The sequence below is a fragment of the Strigops habroptila genome, chromosome 11 (genome assembly GCF_004027225.2).
Source record: "Strigops habroptila isolate Jane chromosome 11, bStrHab1.2.pri, whole genome shotgun sequence".
Taxonomy (NCBI): Eukaryota; Metazoa; Chordata; class Aves; order Psittaciformes; family Psittacidae; genus Strigops; species Strigops habroptila.
The window spans coordinates 35,657,143-35,674,417 of NC_046360.1; the positions used below are offsets into that span (position 1 = coordinate 35,657,143).

Below are 17,275 nucleotides of genomic sequence, written 5' to 3' on the forward strand. Positions count from 1 at the left end.
GCAGGTTACAGCATGCAGTGCTCAAACTTGAAGAGTTGACACCCTGGGTTTGGTAGTTATCTTTGAACACTGCTGCATCTAAAATAGGTACCACAGGACAGCTTTATGCCAGCTTCATTTGTAGATGATTCCATAAAGTGGACATCACATGAATCAAAGAATTAAAACACATCAAAGTGAGGAAGCTTCGCACAATGACTTGAGGGCTTATTGCATTAAAGCCTTTGAGATCCAGAGGAAAGTTTGGTTACTGGATCAACAGCAGATGGGCCAGATTCAGACATGTCAGAAGATCCAAGAAATGTAGTCTCTCTCTGTCACCCAAAAAGCTAAAGGAGGAAGCTGGGCACAGGAAGACTGCATAACATCCTTACGAGACACTTTTTATACTCTACTGCTTACTCACACCTAGGAGACAGAGAAAGAAACCAAACAGCATGCTAATAGTAAAATGAAAAAGGATTAGTGTTGATGGAAGAGTTTCACTAATTCTTTTAATGCCCAATATCTACTTAATGATTCTCTGAGAGGCACCAGAGGCAACGATCTTCAGAGGGTTTTTTGATCTAGAAGAGCTATATGTGAGCACCTTAAGCAAACACAACAACCTCTTCCCATCCCTCAGCCTGAAAGTCACTTACTAGTGCCATTTATTTCCAAAAACTACAGCCATGTAAGCTTCAGCCAAGCATTGAGCTGTCTGTGCCCCAAGGACTAAATTGGTGAGGCACCACTGGGTGACCTTGGCTCAGCTTTATTGAGGAAAGTGTTACTGAGCTGGGAGACAGTTGGTGAGCTAAAGCCTGGCAAGATAAGAATAAAGACACAGCCCCAAGTGTAACTGGTGAGATGGTAATCATTATGAGCTCAAGGACACAGAAGAAAAATACTGACATGAAAAAATATAAAACCCCAAAGAAAAAAAAAAACAAGGCAGAAAAGGGCAACTCAGCAAGACTGTGGATCAGTCTGTCCAAGAGGCACCAGAGACCAACACTGCCCCTCCTGACTGATGACTGCTCAATCAGCAGAGACTCATCAGGTGCCTCCTCAGCAGTGATGAGCATACTAATGTTTAGCCATGCAGCACATCTGTCCTAGCTCTCCCTTCCACGTAGTAAGCACTATATAGCTGCTGCATCCTCAAGTTGCACTGTGCTCCCTGCTGTCCCTCTGCGCGTGGTCAAAGATGCTTGGACAAAGTGATCTGGCGAGGAAGTACTACAGCAGAAGACTTTGGAAAAAACCAGACCTGCCCCTGAAAGCCTGTTTTTCTATGCAGACAAGAAGCTAAAGAGTTACACCTGCAACACAAAGTCACCGTTATTCAGACAGGAAAAAACTAATCCTCATGGATATTTAGGCATCCATGACTTATTTTAAGGTAACAAGACATGCTTCTGACGCCTTGAAAGAGAGAGTCCTCTGAATTTGCACTTGTAAGCAACTGAAAGTACTTTAGGTTTCCATAAGTACCAGTATCCTGCTATTCTTTAGCATGAAAAAATGAGGGGGTGGGAGGTGGAAGAGCACCAGAAGGGAAAATTCATAACTGTAGAATTCTTTCTAATAACTGAATAGCCGACATAAGAGTTACAGCAGAGTCAGTGTTCACAGCAAAGGCTGCTATGCTGTATTACTCAACAACACTGAGTATAGACTTTCTGCCACATTCTTTTGGCAACATAGAGTGGCGGAATGGAGCGCTGGCTCAGGCTAATGGATGGTATGATAGAGGACAAGGGAATGGGCATATGGTCAGAATATATTTGAGGTGGCAAGAAATGCAAGAAATTGCAAAATGGCACCACGAACTCTGCAAATACAAATCACATAACCAACAGAAGCAAAGTAACCACAAATCTCTCGAGTCAGTGATCAAAATCAACTGTACAAAGTCCAGGTTGTTTCATGGTAGCCTCTGCCACGGATTCTAATGTCCTGTATTCTCCTTCCCCAACGATTTCTATTCCTGCTCTTCGCCCTCCTTCCTTCAGTAAAAACACATCCTCATCTAGAGACAGCATGTAATATGTTTGGTTTTAAGCTATGCATATGCTGATGAGTACAAAAGCTAAACTGAACAAATCATAGGCAAGCTCACGCTGCAGCCCTTCCTCAGAGAAAATGATATTTCAGTTTTCATGCAGCCACACAGAATGTGTTAAACCCAGCAGGTTTGAAATGTCCACCTCTGTCAAATTTGATTGTCCCTGGGAAAATGATCCAAAAGTCAGTGTGGGCGTAAAGGAGAAATAGAAAGATCAAAGAAAGAGGCAATGGCTGCAAGAAGTCCGTTTCCTTCAGAAACTGTCCCTGCCATTTCTAAGAAACTGAAGAGAAACACACTACACATTTCAAAGGCACAGCTGCTTACCGCTCAATGACATAGAAGTTGTCTCCATCATCACCTTGGTCAATCACATGTTCCTGAGGTGTCACCTTCCTCTCAAACATGGCATCAAGGACCTGAGACAGCTGCTCCTATAACACACAAAGCAGAGGGAAAGAAAATAAAATACATTTCGAAAACCCTCAGAAAATACACGTTAGCATTACTGCTGGACAAGGGCAAGTTCATGTGACAATCTGGATAGTGAAGCACAACATGCATTACATTGTTTTTACTGTATGGTAATACAAGTAATATTGATATTAATGTTGATTGCCACTAACACCTCATGTGTTTCCAGCTTATTAATATAAGTTCAATAATGCAAACATTGATATTTCCATTCCAGAAGAGCCATTATCTCAAATTCATGTCCAAATGGCTTAACCTGTGCATACCATTTCAGTGCCAAAGCACACGTGTACAGCAAGCTCTCACTTGGTATAATCTGATACAGCTTCTCTGCAATGGAAACATGTTGATTTATGCCAACAGTACATATATTTCATTATATGTACGACTAGAAACTGCACCATGATATATGAGTCACTTATATGTACCGTCACATCGAAGAGCCTCCATCATGATCAGGACTGTACCGAACAAGACTCTGTACAGAGTTATGTCCCTGGATAGCCTGTATCTTCGGGAACCTACAATCCCAGCACAAGATGACATCAAACAGGTACAGATGGGGAGCACATACAGAAAATGGGCTACTGCTGGTCTGCACCACTCAAGCTGGGTTTCTCTGATGAGCCATGACTAAACGTGTTTTGTAGGCAACACAGGCAGGGAAAGCCAAGAGAGATGATGCCATGTAAGTAAGTAGCTTGCCTCAATGCTGACCTGCTTTACCATCTTCATTATTCCAAAGTCTATTAACAATAGACTTTCATTGCATTTCAAAGTTGAAGATGTAAATCACAGCTCAGTTTCTAAAAACATACTGCATGAACACTCAAACTGGTCTTTATGCTGCTAGATACACGTGAAATATTTACTGCACTCTAAGTTCAGAATAATCATTTCAGCATCAGCAGGCACCACTATATTGAGAATATCTTTTCAATAGAATCCTATTTTCTTGGCTTTAAAAACTCTCCTCATATTTAAACTAATCAATCATTACATGAAAGCCATTTATTTTAACCACGTATTTCACAGCATGCCTTTAAGTAACAGTTGTCAGAAAACAAGCAACGCAGATTCTAAAAAGGTTTTTAGAAACACCGTAACTCAGTAATGTTTTATTTGGGGGATAAACAGGAAAAGACTTATTTTAAGTAAATAAAACACTGAGCTCTTCTGTCAATAAAAGGACAAGCTTTGTCAGATTTCTGAACTGTAACAAACCCTTTTGGTTTAAATATGGGGGTAACAGTCACTGCTCTCACCCAGTACAAAACTCAGTTGTAACTAGGATTCTATAGGCTCATTTATAAGACACTGTGGAGCCTAAGCATGATACACCATACAGAGCTTTTAACAGGAGAGAAGTTACCTCCTCCCCAACACTGTATATTGACACATAAATCATGTTTATTACTGGAGACACTCAAAATCTCAGGGTTAAACGCGGTGACAATCTGAACTGATTTGAGTTCTTGGGGTTTGTACAGCAACCAAGAACTGGAGAACTTCCTGATTTTCAAGGAAAGCTGAGCAGCATTTCTGAAACCATAAGCTACCACATCCATCCTTTTTCTATCACATTGAGGCAAAGCTCAATGATTCAAACCCAGGAAGCTGCAGGGCCCAGCACTGCTCTTACAGCTTTCATCCTCCCCAACCTGCAGTAGAGATGTCAGTTCTGTTGTGATGGAAACACCAGACCAGAGGTGAGATGCCTCTCCAAGGCCGGATTAGAGGATCTCCAAAGGTCTGTTCCTGAACTATGGTCTTCATTAAAAAATTCTTACCAATTAAAATTGCTAAGTGCAAGCAATAGAGAGTTATCATTAAAACTCAATGCTGAAGCAATGAGTAATTAATAACCAACTTCAGCAATAAAAATCAGTGAGAATACAAACAACCTAAAAACATTAATTTACATTCATTTACAGAAAATTTACTGACATATTGGCATTTCAGAAAATGGTGCAACAACCTGAAATCATGCCAATGTGGAAGGTGTTCAATATCACAACTGTGTAAGTAATTTCCTTTTTAAATCACCCATAACATTATGAGCTATTTCCTAGGAAAAAGGAAATCAGGTGCAATGGTAGCCAAGAAAAGATAAAATCTCATTGAAAGATAATCAAAAGAATTAAAACCAAGACACAACCAAAAACCTTTTCTCTAACAGGAAGAAAAATAAAATGGAATTTGAAGCAAGAGGGATGTGACAATGATGGTAACTGACAATTTGATGTTTAGATTGTTCACTGGTTGCTCATCTATGTCCCAACCCAGCCTGCCTGTAATTAATAATTCATCAACTATCACAGTGCAAACAAGTGTCTGGACTGTTAGGTCATGCCATTACCCGTATCTACAAATCATCAACTCCAGTTAAGAATGGAATTACCTGATCGAGGTTTTTGAAGAGCAGGATATCTTTACATGCCTCCTGCAGTCTGCATCGCTGTTCGTCAGTTTTTGGATGAACTATCTTTAAAACAAAGTAAAACAAACGTCATGACAACCAAGAAATACGATCACTGACTGAACCCGCACTTCAGAGTGAAAATGCAGAACACAATTTACGAGTATCAAAGTATACATTTCTTTTGTTGTTTCCATAAACAGTATTTATGTATAAACATACAAAGCAAGACAGAATGAAAGAGACCTAAGAAATATATTATGCTGACAACTAACACATGCAAAATAACAGTCAAGACAGACAAGAAAGAAGGATGCCTTTTCCTTCCCCTTCTCTCCTAACCCAGCCACAGACAGAATCAAGGTGCAAGCATTTTTAACAGAGGAAAAAGTCAACAACTTTCCTCCTAAACTCTGGCTATACTAATCCCAATATATTTATTGTTACCATACAGGTGGTTTGTATGATTTATGACACATGTATCTCAGCCCATCTAATAAGAGAAGTTACCTAAGAAGCACTTGGGGTTGTTTCCCCAACAAAATGACTTTAATAAAAGCTTTACTGTTTGAGAGATTACTTCTCAAAAGGTTACTTGTTTCCAATTATAAACATCTCATCAGGTTAAAGGAACCAACACTCACTGTGTTATAAAAATGTTTGTATGTGTATTTGTTAGGGCTTAATTATGAAATCATATATAAAAAAGTTAATTACCTCACATTCACCACAATATATCATTAACTATATTTCTGGATTAACAAGGATTCCAAAAACCAGTTACATTAGTAGGATTATCTAAAAATTCATTGTCCAAAGTAGAGCAAAGCTCAGATCCCTGTTTTAAAAGATAACTGAATATTGAATCAGCGGTCAGGAAAATTAAGACTTTTGATGGAATAAATGCATCCAAGTTTAAAAACATTTGGATGATCAGACACATTCATGGTCTTTTCTTTTTTCTTTATATAGCATCTTCTAAGTACCTTCTTTTTTAAGAGAAATTAAATTAGACTTAGATTTTCATTGCAGAAGAGTAAGCATCCTTGAGATGGAATCTGGAAAAGGAACACCAGAAGTCCAGAGAGGAAAATGCTGACCCTCACCAGCCAGGCTACAGGATTTACTCACATAAAGAAACACAATTCCAGTATCTGGACTAGAAATTCCCAACTTTCAAAACCAACAGAAGAACAGGTGGCCACAGCCTCAAAATGTTTCAATGAAGTATTTCTCCTCCTCAGGCAGAACTGCTCTGACAGGGCAGCAAAAAGCATGTGAGGAATTTTAAGTACCCATGAAGAAACAGCTGTGGTCAAGCTTAACTAATTCTTCACAACAGCATCGATGCTCTAGGAATTGCCTCAATGAGCCTTTAAGATAATTAAGAAAGGAAAATATCCAACATTTTAAAGGTAGGCTTAAGCACAGCTCTCAAGTCCTTTGAAGTGAAATTACATTAAAGCTATAGCGACTACAGAAGAGCACGAGACAAAGTGGCCCTAAATTTCGGAGCGATGTCATGTTGTCAGTGCCAGCACACCACGCACAAGTGGTAGGGAAAGGGTGATGTACAGACATCTGCTGTCAAACTGTAGAGAGAAGCATGCATGATGCAATTCATTCTTACCTTTTGTTCTGTGTCTTCTTCCTCTTCATCTGGATTGAAAGCTTCAGCACAAACTTGGAAGAAAAAGAGAGAGGGAATTAGTAAAAAGAAGCAATTACATGAGAACATCAAACAGATCAAGTCTGAATTCCTTTCTTCTACATTTTATTTTTCTACAGGAAAAACAAACTCACTTTTAGTGATTTTCAATTTTTATTAAAGCACAACAGTCTCCATTCAAATTTATTTACAAGCATCTTCTCTAAAATGCAGGGGAAGAACACTGCAGCTACATTGCTCTTTGCAGTGCAATGTGTGTAGCAAAACACATCAAGGAAAGAGTACAAGGGGGCATGTGGCATTCACGGCACCTCAAGTCGGATTTGGAAATGACTGTCTATTTTGGGGTATTTTTCAATAGAGTGAAATCACATTTGCACAGAAATTAACCTGGGAAATGGACAATCAGCATCAAATAGTATATTCTATGCCAAAACATGTTCAGTCCCCTCCCACATATCTCCTGTATCTTACCACATCTGAACCAAATGAACGTCAAGTTGTGATAGAAAAACTCTCAAAAAACACACAAAATGATTCTCTCTTTTAAAAGGATAGGAACTTTTGTGGAAACCACACACTGGAGTGCACAGGAACAAGGCTCTGCAAACATGTCAATATAACTACAGGATCAGTTATGAGACAGGCAACGATAATGGTGAGCTGCTGAAATGTCAAACCATTTTTGTTCGATTTTGATGCTTCAGAAAAGGCTGATCTTCACTTATCTGAACAGTTACGCCGTTACACCATTCTACAATGCTAAACACACACACCTTTGGCTGCCAAAGCCTGCAGCTCTAGCTCAGACTTTCTTATTAATTCGTGGACATTTGCAGATCTTCCATGTCAAAATGAACTCCACATTCTAACTACCTGTATAAAGTGAGAGTCAGCCCTGTTTTCGTCTTACTTTAATAAGTGTTATCTTACTTCTAAGGCTACACACTACTTGTAAGGTTTTACATGAAAACAGACAAGCATTCTTCTTTGTACTTTATCCACCATCCTGAGAATACTGAATGCTTGGCAGAAGGCCCAGGAGTTCACTGCAATGACATCTAACTGCTGCACGGACTTCAAAAGTATATGAAAAAAAAAGAAGCAGACTAAAAAAAAATAAATAAATCTCGAGGGCCAAGCATTGAGCAACTTGCAAATGATTTGACAAGGCAGACAGGACTATTGACCTTGTCATCATGCTTTGAAAAGGACTATGAAAATGCACAAGTCCAGCATAATTTGCTAAGAAAGACTTGCCTCCCTCCCCCAAAGGTACAGGTCTTTCCTAGTAATTTAGATTTTCATAGAATCAGGGAATGGTTTGGGTTTGAAGGGACCTTAATGATCCTCTCGTTCCAACCCCCTGCCACGGGCAGGGACACCTTCCACTAGAGCAGGTTGCTCCAAGCCCCTGTGTCCAACCTGGCCTTGAACACTGCCAGGGATGGGGCAGCCACAGCTTCTCTGGGCACCCTGTGCCAGCGCCTCAGCACCCTCACAGGGGATAGTTTCTTCCTAATATCTAATCTAAAGTCTTACCTTCAAAATGTTTCACAATATCTGTGCTCAAGCAGTGTTGCTTCTCTATTCTTCTGACTGAAAAGAACCCCCATAACCACCCTGAACTCTGCCAACCCCTGTCAGAAATCCATGGAAGTTAATCTCAGTACTCCTGAAGGTTAGTCATTTGTGGGTTACAGTACAGCCAGTCCCAAGGGAAAAACCATTTGATCTTTCACCTTGACAGAGTGAAAACATACTTGCCCCACTATTTTATACATGACTGAATTCACATTAACTATTTCAGTGTCCCGATAAAACAGGAACTCCAAAGCAAGCTTATTCTTACAAGATTATCCTGCAGAAGTGTGTTGGGCAGCATCTTTTTAGACTCATTGAAGCAGAAGGGATCTCTCTCTGAAGGTCATACAGTCCAACCTACCCTTTCAAGGAGAGCTATTTGCAATGCTAGATGGATGCTGACCTGGAAACCTCCCTGGGAGAAGATTGCCCATCTCTGACTAACCTGCTCCACTGCTGCACTGTCCTCCTGGGGAAGAAGTTTTTCTTAATGTGCAACCTAAAGCTCACAAATTTGAAGTGACTTCTGAAATCACACCTTTCCTATGTGAGATTTTCAGCACAACTCTGCCCTTGAGCAAACGCCAAGCACGAATGCATCAGTGAAAGTTATGTACAAGCGTGACACACACCCTGATTATGTACTTCCATTAACTACAGCTATATCAGCATATATCATGCAGACCAAGCTTCCTGCCAAATCAACCCACATAGTTCAAGTAGCTTTGGAACACAAAAAACAGTTTTCAATTTTAAGAAGCTTTAAGATAAAAAGAAATTCCGGCTTTTATCCTACCATCTACATTTAGTCTCTCTGAGCTTCTGCAGCTAGTTTAGTTTTCTCCTCATACGGCATCTTCTTTGGCTTTCAAGAACAGGCACATCTGTTAACATTTCTGAAGGCTCAGAAATGATACAACTCAATCGCTGCTTTGTTATGCAGGTGACAGAATCTGAAAGCAACAAAGATCTTTCTAGCTGCTGCAATAACTTAAGCAGTGGATGGGGTAAGGGGGAAGCAAGGCGTGGAGAGAGAGGAGAAGCAGCAAGAAAACTTTGCCAGTACAAAGACCACCTTTGTTTATGCAAGTTTTAATTGCTCCCAAGATAATACTGTTCTGCAAAACACAGGTTTTGTCAAGATCAAAGTCCTTGCACTCGCTGTAAATCGGCTTTTAGCTCCCATAAGCAAATGAGATTTAGCTCCCATAAGCAAATACAGCCTTTGTGAGAAACAGACAGACCAAACATCACTGATACTCTTTTTCAAAATAGTAGGCAAAAGGGAGGAAATGAAAATCCTACGTTTTTTGTAAGGTGAATGCATTGTTAATATTTCTATTGTTAATGGAAGAAGTAACAAAGACACGTTCTGTCATTCACTCTTTGCAATTTTGGATAGCACCTTCTGAGCTCCAGAGTGAAATCCTGTTCACTTGTTTTTACTTATGAGGATGCTTCATCTCCAATTCTGCACTTGATCCCATAAGACCCGTCAATGAAAATCCACCCAGAGCATCACAGAATCATGGAATGGCTTGTGCTGGAAGGGACCTTAAAGCTCATCCAGTTCCAACCCCCTGCCACGGGCAGGGACACCTTCCACTAGAGCAGGTTGCTCCAAGCCCCTGTGTCCAACCTGGCCTTGAACACTGCCAGGGATGGGGCAGCCACAGCTTCTCTGGGCACCCTGTGCCAGCGCCTCAGCACCCTCACAGGGAAGAGCTTCTGCCTCAGAGCTCATCTCAATCTCCCCTCTGGCAGGTTAAAGCCATTCCCCTTGGCCTGTCCCTACAGGCCCTTGTACATGCAGAACAACTTTTCCAGTTATTGACTTGGATCAGTAATATCGCACTATGCTTAAGGTGATGTTCTTCACATTTGAGTTTTCCAAAGCTTCAAACATTTTGAAGTCTGTCTCCCAAAGGACAGATTTAAAGCCTCTTCTGGGAGCACTGCGCCAGCTGGAAAGGTGACCACTTCCAGTGGCTTGTCATTCCCTCTTTGACAGCTGAGTTGCTAAAGCAGGCCCTTCCAAAATGATGCAGTCAAGAGGAACTTAGGAAGCTTAAACAGAGCTTATACATAGGTCTTTGCTGGCACAGCTCAACATGATTTTCTGCATTTGGGAAACAACTTCAAGTCTCCTCTCGCTTCTGTTGCTGGATAGCTCGGAACTTTTTGGTTTAGAAATTGCACTTTGTTTCCTGAGTTAAAGATCTCACCACGTCAGAGCAGTTGACAGATTCATACCTCGATCCAGCAAGTAGGAAATAGAACCTGCAACCATTTGTGCTACCTGAACAATTTTCACATATTTTCGACAGTTAGAACGAAAAGCAACACTGAAACCTGAAAGCCAGCTAAGCCATCTGCAGGAAAATCAGGTTTCAGCCTTCAACTCCCTAATGAAAACTGACTGAAATCAAGTGTAAATTTTTAGTTAAAAGGAATGTCATTGCACCAGCCCAAAACTCAGGCCTCAAAAGACTGGTTTTCCTCTTTTACTTGATGGGGCACATGAAAATCCCCTGATGCAGGAATGCAGGAGTACCCCCAGCACTGCTACCTCCCAATTTCATTCTTGGATCTCTAAGAGGCATAACTGAGACATGACGTACAATGACTGTGACTTGAGCAAACAACACCCCCTCAAGTCTTTGTCAAATACCAACGCAGAACATTCAAACACACAACCATTTGCATGGCCATGTACGTCAAATCGAGTGTACAATACTGCAGAAATATTTAGAAATAACGAATTTAGGTGGCAAAGGAAAAGAATGGATGTTCTGTTCTGGAAACAGCTTCAAATTTCGTTAAGTTCAATGGAAACTGAAATAAAATCAACTTGGTTTTATTCACAGGCAGAACTATTCTGCGTTACAGATTAACTCCAAAGATAAAGTCACTCAGCAAGGCTGTGCCAAACCAGCTCAGTCCAGCCAGGATTACAGGTTCAGGCTCAGCTCCATGCATGGTCCCAAAGCCTGCTCAGGTTGGAAAGCTGCACAGATCGTTTCGTCAGCCAGAGAAGCCTATGAGACACTGATAAGCCTGTAAGGCCCTTAAATCCTGCACTGTCTCACCCAGCTCTGTGAAAAGCCAGCATTGCCTCTCTGTACTATTGAACAGACACAGCAACAAGTGAAAATGTTCACCGGGCTCACCCAAAGCTTTGCTTGTACTCCCTAATTCAACTTGAAAATGCTCATCTCTGACAGGGATGCTACTGGTATTTCTCAAGGCCCACTATTTGAAAAGAGCAGTAAAACTGAGGTCACAGGCAGAGCTGGAAAGGACGCACTCCCCTTTGCAGCTACCCCAAGGCATAATTCTGGATGGACATAAAGAGAACTGGATGGTGTATTACAGCGCTTGCTTGGCCTTACCTTTAGAAACCTCTGATAATCATTCCCTCAGTATGACTAAGTACTTTCCAGTAGTGCTATTTAAACCAGACCTCTCCAGCTTGTTTTCTTTCCACCCAGACAGAAATGCAACAGTTCCAGTGATAATGGCCTGTGACAAAACTGTAATGCCAGTGTCACACACTCCTACTCCGTGCTACGTATCAGTCCTGAGTTCAGAACAGGCTGCATAATCCATTATAAATGTCACCTTTTGTGATAATGTGTTTTTCATTCTATGCAGGAGATCAAACTCCACATGCACAGACGTCTCTTCGAAGATGGGTATGTACAGGCAATATAATAAGCCCTTTAAAATGATGACAATTGGTTGACAGCTATTGCTGCATGTACATTTGGTTTATATATTCTGAATGCACTTTCAAATATTTTTACTACATTCATATCAATTAAAATCTGCTTTTAAGTGTTTATTTAAAAGGTCTCATCGTCAGATACGGAGTAAAGCAATTGAGATGATGCATTACAGCACAACAGCCAGTAAAATGATACAGCTACAAATTAATTATTTCTCCCCACTATGGAAAGATTTGGCAAAGAATTTAAAAGTACAGTTCCCTGAGGGCAAACAAGAACTTCCATAATGAAATACCTACAATAGTAAACGGAAAGTAAATAACCGCAGTCTCTCCTTTAGATTTATATCTTCATGTATGTATCATGAAGCATTACATGCAGACAATACTGCTTCGACTAGGTTGTGAAACACAAAGCACCTTTAACTTACAAGACAATGCATTCCTGCTTTCTAGACTTTATTCAGGGTTTGGGTTTGTGTTTTGCTTTGCTTAGCTCCTGCAACATATGGTATCTAGTGTGGAAACCACCCCAAGTTAACTGATGGGCCTCGCCTTGCCACGGTCACCCCACACATGGCAGGGGCAGGCAAATAACACACCAAAGGCTCCTTGGCATGTTTGAGGACCTGCTCCTGGGATCTATCATGGAAGGAGATTTCCTGTAAAAGCATGAGGCAAATTGGGGAGAATTAGGGGCATCCTATTGAACATTCAGAAGACAACCCTCAGTCTGAGTATCTTTCTTTAAATCCTCCTCCTGCTCAGGAGTAATGAAAATAAAAAACTTGTACCAGTGCAGGACTGGGGACAGAACCCTCTGAGGCTCTTCTCCTGCCTCTTTGGTACAATCAGTTGAATATGACATTCATCTTTTTCTTTCTTTAATTAAACTAACAACTGTCTGTCATTGTTTGCTTTATGTAGTTGCCTATTTAATTACACAGAGGCACAACTTTTACTTAAATGCATTTACATATGAATTATGCAAAGCGCTTTAGCTTATCCTTCCACTTTACACGCCCAGGAGTGGATAAAGGGTCATACCCTTCCACCTCACAGGAGCCAAGTGCTGGAGAATAATATACTAAAGTCATTTTAAGGTCCTTTCCAACCCTAAATATTCTATGATTCTATGAGGCTACCTTGTTCCATAGCATAAAACCATTCCAAAAGTAACTGAATACAATGCTTCTAGATCATCTAAATACACATTTGTGCATACACTCCAGTAATTCTACATAATTCCTAGACTAGAATTTCTCATCATTTGAAATCTTACAGCTCACAGAGGACTTACTGTGAAAGCACTCTGTGGATAAAATACAGCATTCTGCAAGTAGTCTGGAGAAGCCAAGGGACAAGATAACCTGATTTCAAAGAAATCATCTGCTAACTAAGCTACAACGAGGGCTCCTGCACTTTGAGCTTCTTTGTCTCTATGTGGGCCTCTATGTCTTCTATGTCTCTATAACTCTAGAGCCCAGTATTCCTTCAGACACACCAGTGTGCTCTGGACCTTGCAGTAAGACGTAAATCTGCATGAAAAATAACAACAAAAAGATTTCCATCATGGTAGAGGCTTAATTAAAACTAAGAAAGCTTTCCAGGTGGCAGATCAAAGAATTCACAGCTTGGACATAGTAACAACCTAACCAAAATATTGCCCCTTCAATCTTAAACAGTAATTTACAATTTGCTACTTCTTTTTCCAACTCCCTTTACTATGTGTAAACAAGAATCTTTAAATGGCAGCAGGGTATTTTAGAGTTAGACATTCATATTTCATTGAGAAATTCAAGTGAAGCAAGCTTTATTCTTGCAAGTTAAGAAATCAGAAGACTGAAATGGATAAACATGCTGCTGACCTTGTTCAAGCCTTCTAAGAGAGCCTTACTGATGAGATAGTCAGCCATAAAAAAGGTCTCTTGGAAAACATGATGCTACTACTATTTCAGAGCACCCAGATTCACAATTGTAGAAGCCTTCTGCTGTAATGATCTTCTGGTTTAGCCCATCGCATAAATCTTACCACATTTCTAAATGGCTACATAAGCAAGGCAGATAAAACCAGAAATTAAGCAGCAAAATGTTTATGTGCCTTATAAACACAGTGATACTTTCTCCCAGTTAAAAACAGCATGGAGAAGGTTCATTTTGCATTCAGCTTACATCAAAACATCACAAGTTCCAAGAAATGGCTCAAATATACAACTTCCAAGAAAGACAGACATGTATCCTACAGGCTTTCAGTTGCAAACAGTAAACAGAAGAGAACCTAGCTGAGGAATAAAACAGAAGTGTTTTTCCAGTCTAGAAATAAGAAATTCTCTTTCAGTTTCCAGACCAAGGCATATTTTGCTTTTTATACTTGCAATTCTGTTATATGAATTGCTAAACCTGTAAATAAGGCACATTCAGTATTATAAAGAACCACCAGCATCTTGAGAAGTGCACTGGAGCACTTGTGTGTTCGAGCAGAGCAGACATTTAGCAATGAAAATTACCCACGTCTCTCCGACATCGATCGTGACAGAGAATTGAAGGATGTCAAAAGTGTTAGAAGACATTTACGAAATTAATGGTTCAGCAACTCGGATATGATTTTTAAAGATTTCTAGAGAGAGTCCAAATAGATTAAAAACCACATTACCCCTAATTGGAACCAGTAATGCCTATTTACCTGCAGTGACAGGGAACAAGATAAAACAAGCCTGGCTCTGGCACCAAGGACTATGCCCAGAGCAATGATGTGTAAGCTCCTGGACCCTGGTGTGCAAGCAAAGCAGGGATGTAGAAAAAAGGTCCCTTGAATTAAAACCCAGCAGCTACCCCCATTTCTGTGCAGCTGCTGAGCAACTCGGATGCTCTGGTGATTGCTAGTGATGGGGAAGGCAAAACTATTTGCCTTGGTGCAACTCATCTTCAGGATGAGACAACTCTTGACTTCAGCGGCTTACTGAACAAATGGATTTCATTTACAGGAATACACTGTTGAAGTATCCTGGCAAGAGACTAATATTCGGCAGAACTTCATCAGTTAGAACTTGTGCGCTTTATTTATAACCACTTAGTTCTGTGTTCTTCCGTTACAGAAGATCAGTGAGTTTAAGAAGATTAACACTCCTTCCCATCCCAAAGTTTGGGGACATAGGAAAGACATACATTCAGACATGCTAATCTGAATCAAGTAAGTGCTTCAGGCAGCCACATACCCATGCACAAGCCATCTCCCAAAGCCAAACGTTGATTTAAGCCTCTCTTCAAATGAGAGCACTATAGAAGCGCTCACAGCAATTCCTAATTGAGGCTGCTGTAAACCCATTGTATTCCCTGCAGCTAGTTTTCGAGCATGCTGACTAAAGCCCTGCATTATTTGGAGTACCCACAGCCTCATCAAGGTGTGCTGGTGTTAAAATGAGTGAAATTTCTGAAAAGACACAAGATATTCCTTTATATCTAAATCAGGTATGTTTAAAATTTTCTGTTCTACATGGACATCTACATTTCACGTTTAATCTGAGGTTACAGCAACCTAAACTTGCCATGAGTGTGTTAACGGGTACAAAAGCATAACATCTATGACTCTGTCTGAAGCTTTATATTAAAGAAGAGATAAAGTGCTACCTTATTTATTCACAAGAAAAACACAAAGCAGATCAACTCCTGAGGTCATTCCACATACAAACATCACAGCACCATGCCTGCACTAAGTGTAAAACTACCTTTTTAGCCTATACCGTGGCATTTTGAGATTTCCTCCAGTGTTTGCTTTCAATTTCTTGTGCACAACCAACCATGGGGGAATATTTTCATTTGGGCTCTAATTCACATGTTAAAAAACAGTGTGGGTTTAAAACAAAAGAAGAAAAAGGCAATTCTCTTTTCCGTCTTATCTCAGAGAAAATTAAATCCCAACCCCTCAAGAAGTGAGAATGAAATTTTATTAAAAAAAAAATAGCTGAAGGCTGACATTTTCAAAAGTGTTTATGTATCTAAAGATACAGACTAGCATTTATGTAGGCTTTTTAAAGATCTTTAATGTGAATTACTCAGTTAATCACCTGCACATTTTGCCACCTGAATACTTTTGAAAACTGGTTCTTACTGCATTAATCACTTAATAAAAGTGTATAACTATACCTTGTTCTCCCAGTTAATAGGAAGGACTAATTTGATGCTCTGAGGGCTGGAGCAGCTCTGCTCTGGAGCCAGGCTGAGAGAGCTGGGCTGGGGCAGCCTGGAGAAGAGAAGGCTCCTGAAGGGGAGGCCTTAGAGCAGCTCCAGTGCCTAAAGGGGCTCCAGGAAACCTGGAGAGGGGCTTTGGACAAGGGCCTGTAGGGACAGGCCAAGGGGAATGGCTTTAACCTGCCAGAGGGGAGATTGAGATGAGCTCTGAGGCAGAAGCTCTTCCCTGTGAGGGTGCTGAGGCGCTGGCACAGGGTGCCCAGAGAAGCTGTGGCTGCCCCATCCCTGGCAGTGTTCAAGGCCAGGTTGGACACAGGGGCTTGGAGCAACCTGCTCTAGTGGAAGGTGTCCCTGCCCGTGGCAGGGGGTTGGGACTGGATGAGCTTTAAGGTCTCTTTCAACACAAACCAGTCTGGGATTCTATGATACGAATTTGACTTCAGGTGAACAACTTTTGTTATACAGCACCATAAGCATAAACAATTATCTAGAAAGAATAAATTTAAAAAAGAGGAAAAGTGAATGAATTTTACTCCACTTCAGCACTTCTATTCATTTGCATTTGCATTGAGTAGACCGGATCAGATTTTGTCTGACCAGGTGTTGCACTGACTTAAGTTTTAAATAAGGATGCTCATTGAGTGTTGTATTTCTCTCTATGTCATTAAAAAAAATCTAGCAGAATTATTCACAACAGTGTGAAATCCAAGTAATTGTCAAGTCACAACTGTTAATTTCCAAAAATAAGCTTTTAATTATTCACTGGATGCCAATTACATGCCAAGAATTATTTAAATAAGTCCCAATATTGCAAACAGAAAACAAGGTTTGTTTTTTTTAATGAATAATGATTCAGGCACTTTCCTACAGGAGAGCACCCACACAATTTATCACCACTTTCATCTGTCATCCCACACACTTGGCTTTTGCTCATATCAACATTTTTCAAAATGAATTATTTTCACTCTAGTTATGATATCAGTTTTGCAATCATTAGGGCTAACAAAAAAAGATGAGAGAAGCATCGGGTTGTTGCAATAGGAAAGCTGTTTGTGCCATTTGTAAAAGATGTGGATTCTTGAACTCAAAAGTGTCTTACAGTTTATCATCTGCCTGAAAACCTTTCGGCAGAAGTTATGAAGCCATCAGTTTGGTACGATGGTG

At 40.4% G+C, this 17,275-nt stretch overlaps 1 protein-coding gene across 1 annotated transcript in view; it reads right to left on the bottom strand.

Moving 5' to 3' along the window:
* Nucleotides 1-17,275, bottom strand: part of PRKAR2A (protein kinase cAMP-dependent type II regulatory subunit alpha) — a 62,006-nt gene that overhangs the window by 14,450 nt on the left and 30,281 nt on the right. Inside the window, exons 3-5 of the mRNA XM_030502095.2 lie at nt 6,574-6,626; nt 4,926-5,009; nt 2,378-2,484 (exon numbers count right to left, since the gene is read on the bottom strand). Coding sequence (XP_030357955.1) covers nt 2,378-2,484; nt 4,926-5,009; nt 6,574-6,626 — 244 coding nt within the window. The remainder of the gene's footprint in view (nt 1-2,377; nt 2,485-4,925; nt 5,010-6,573; nt 6,627-17,275) is intronic.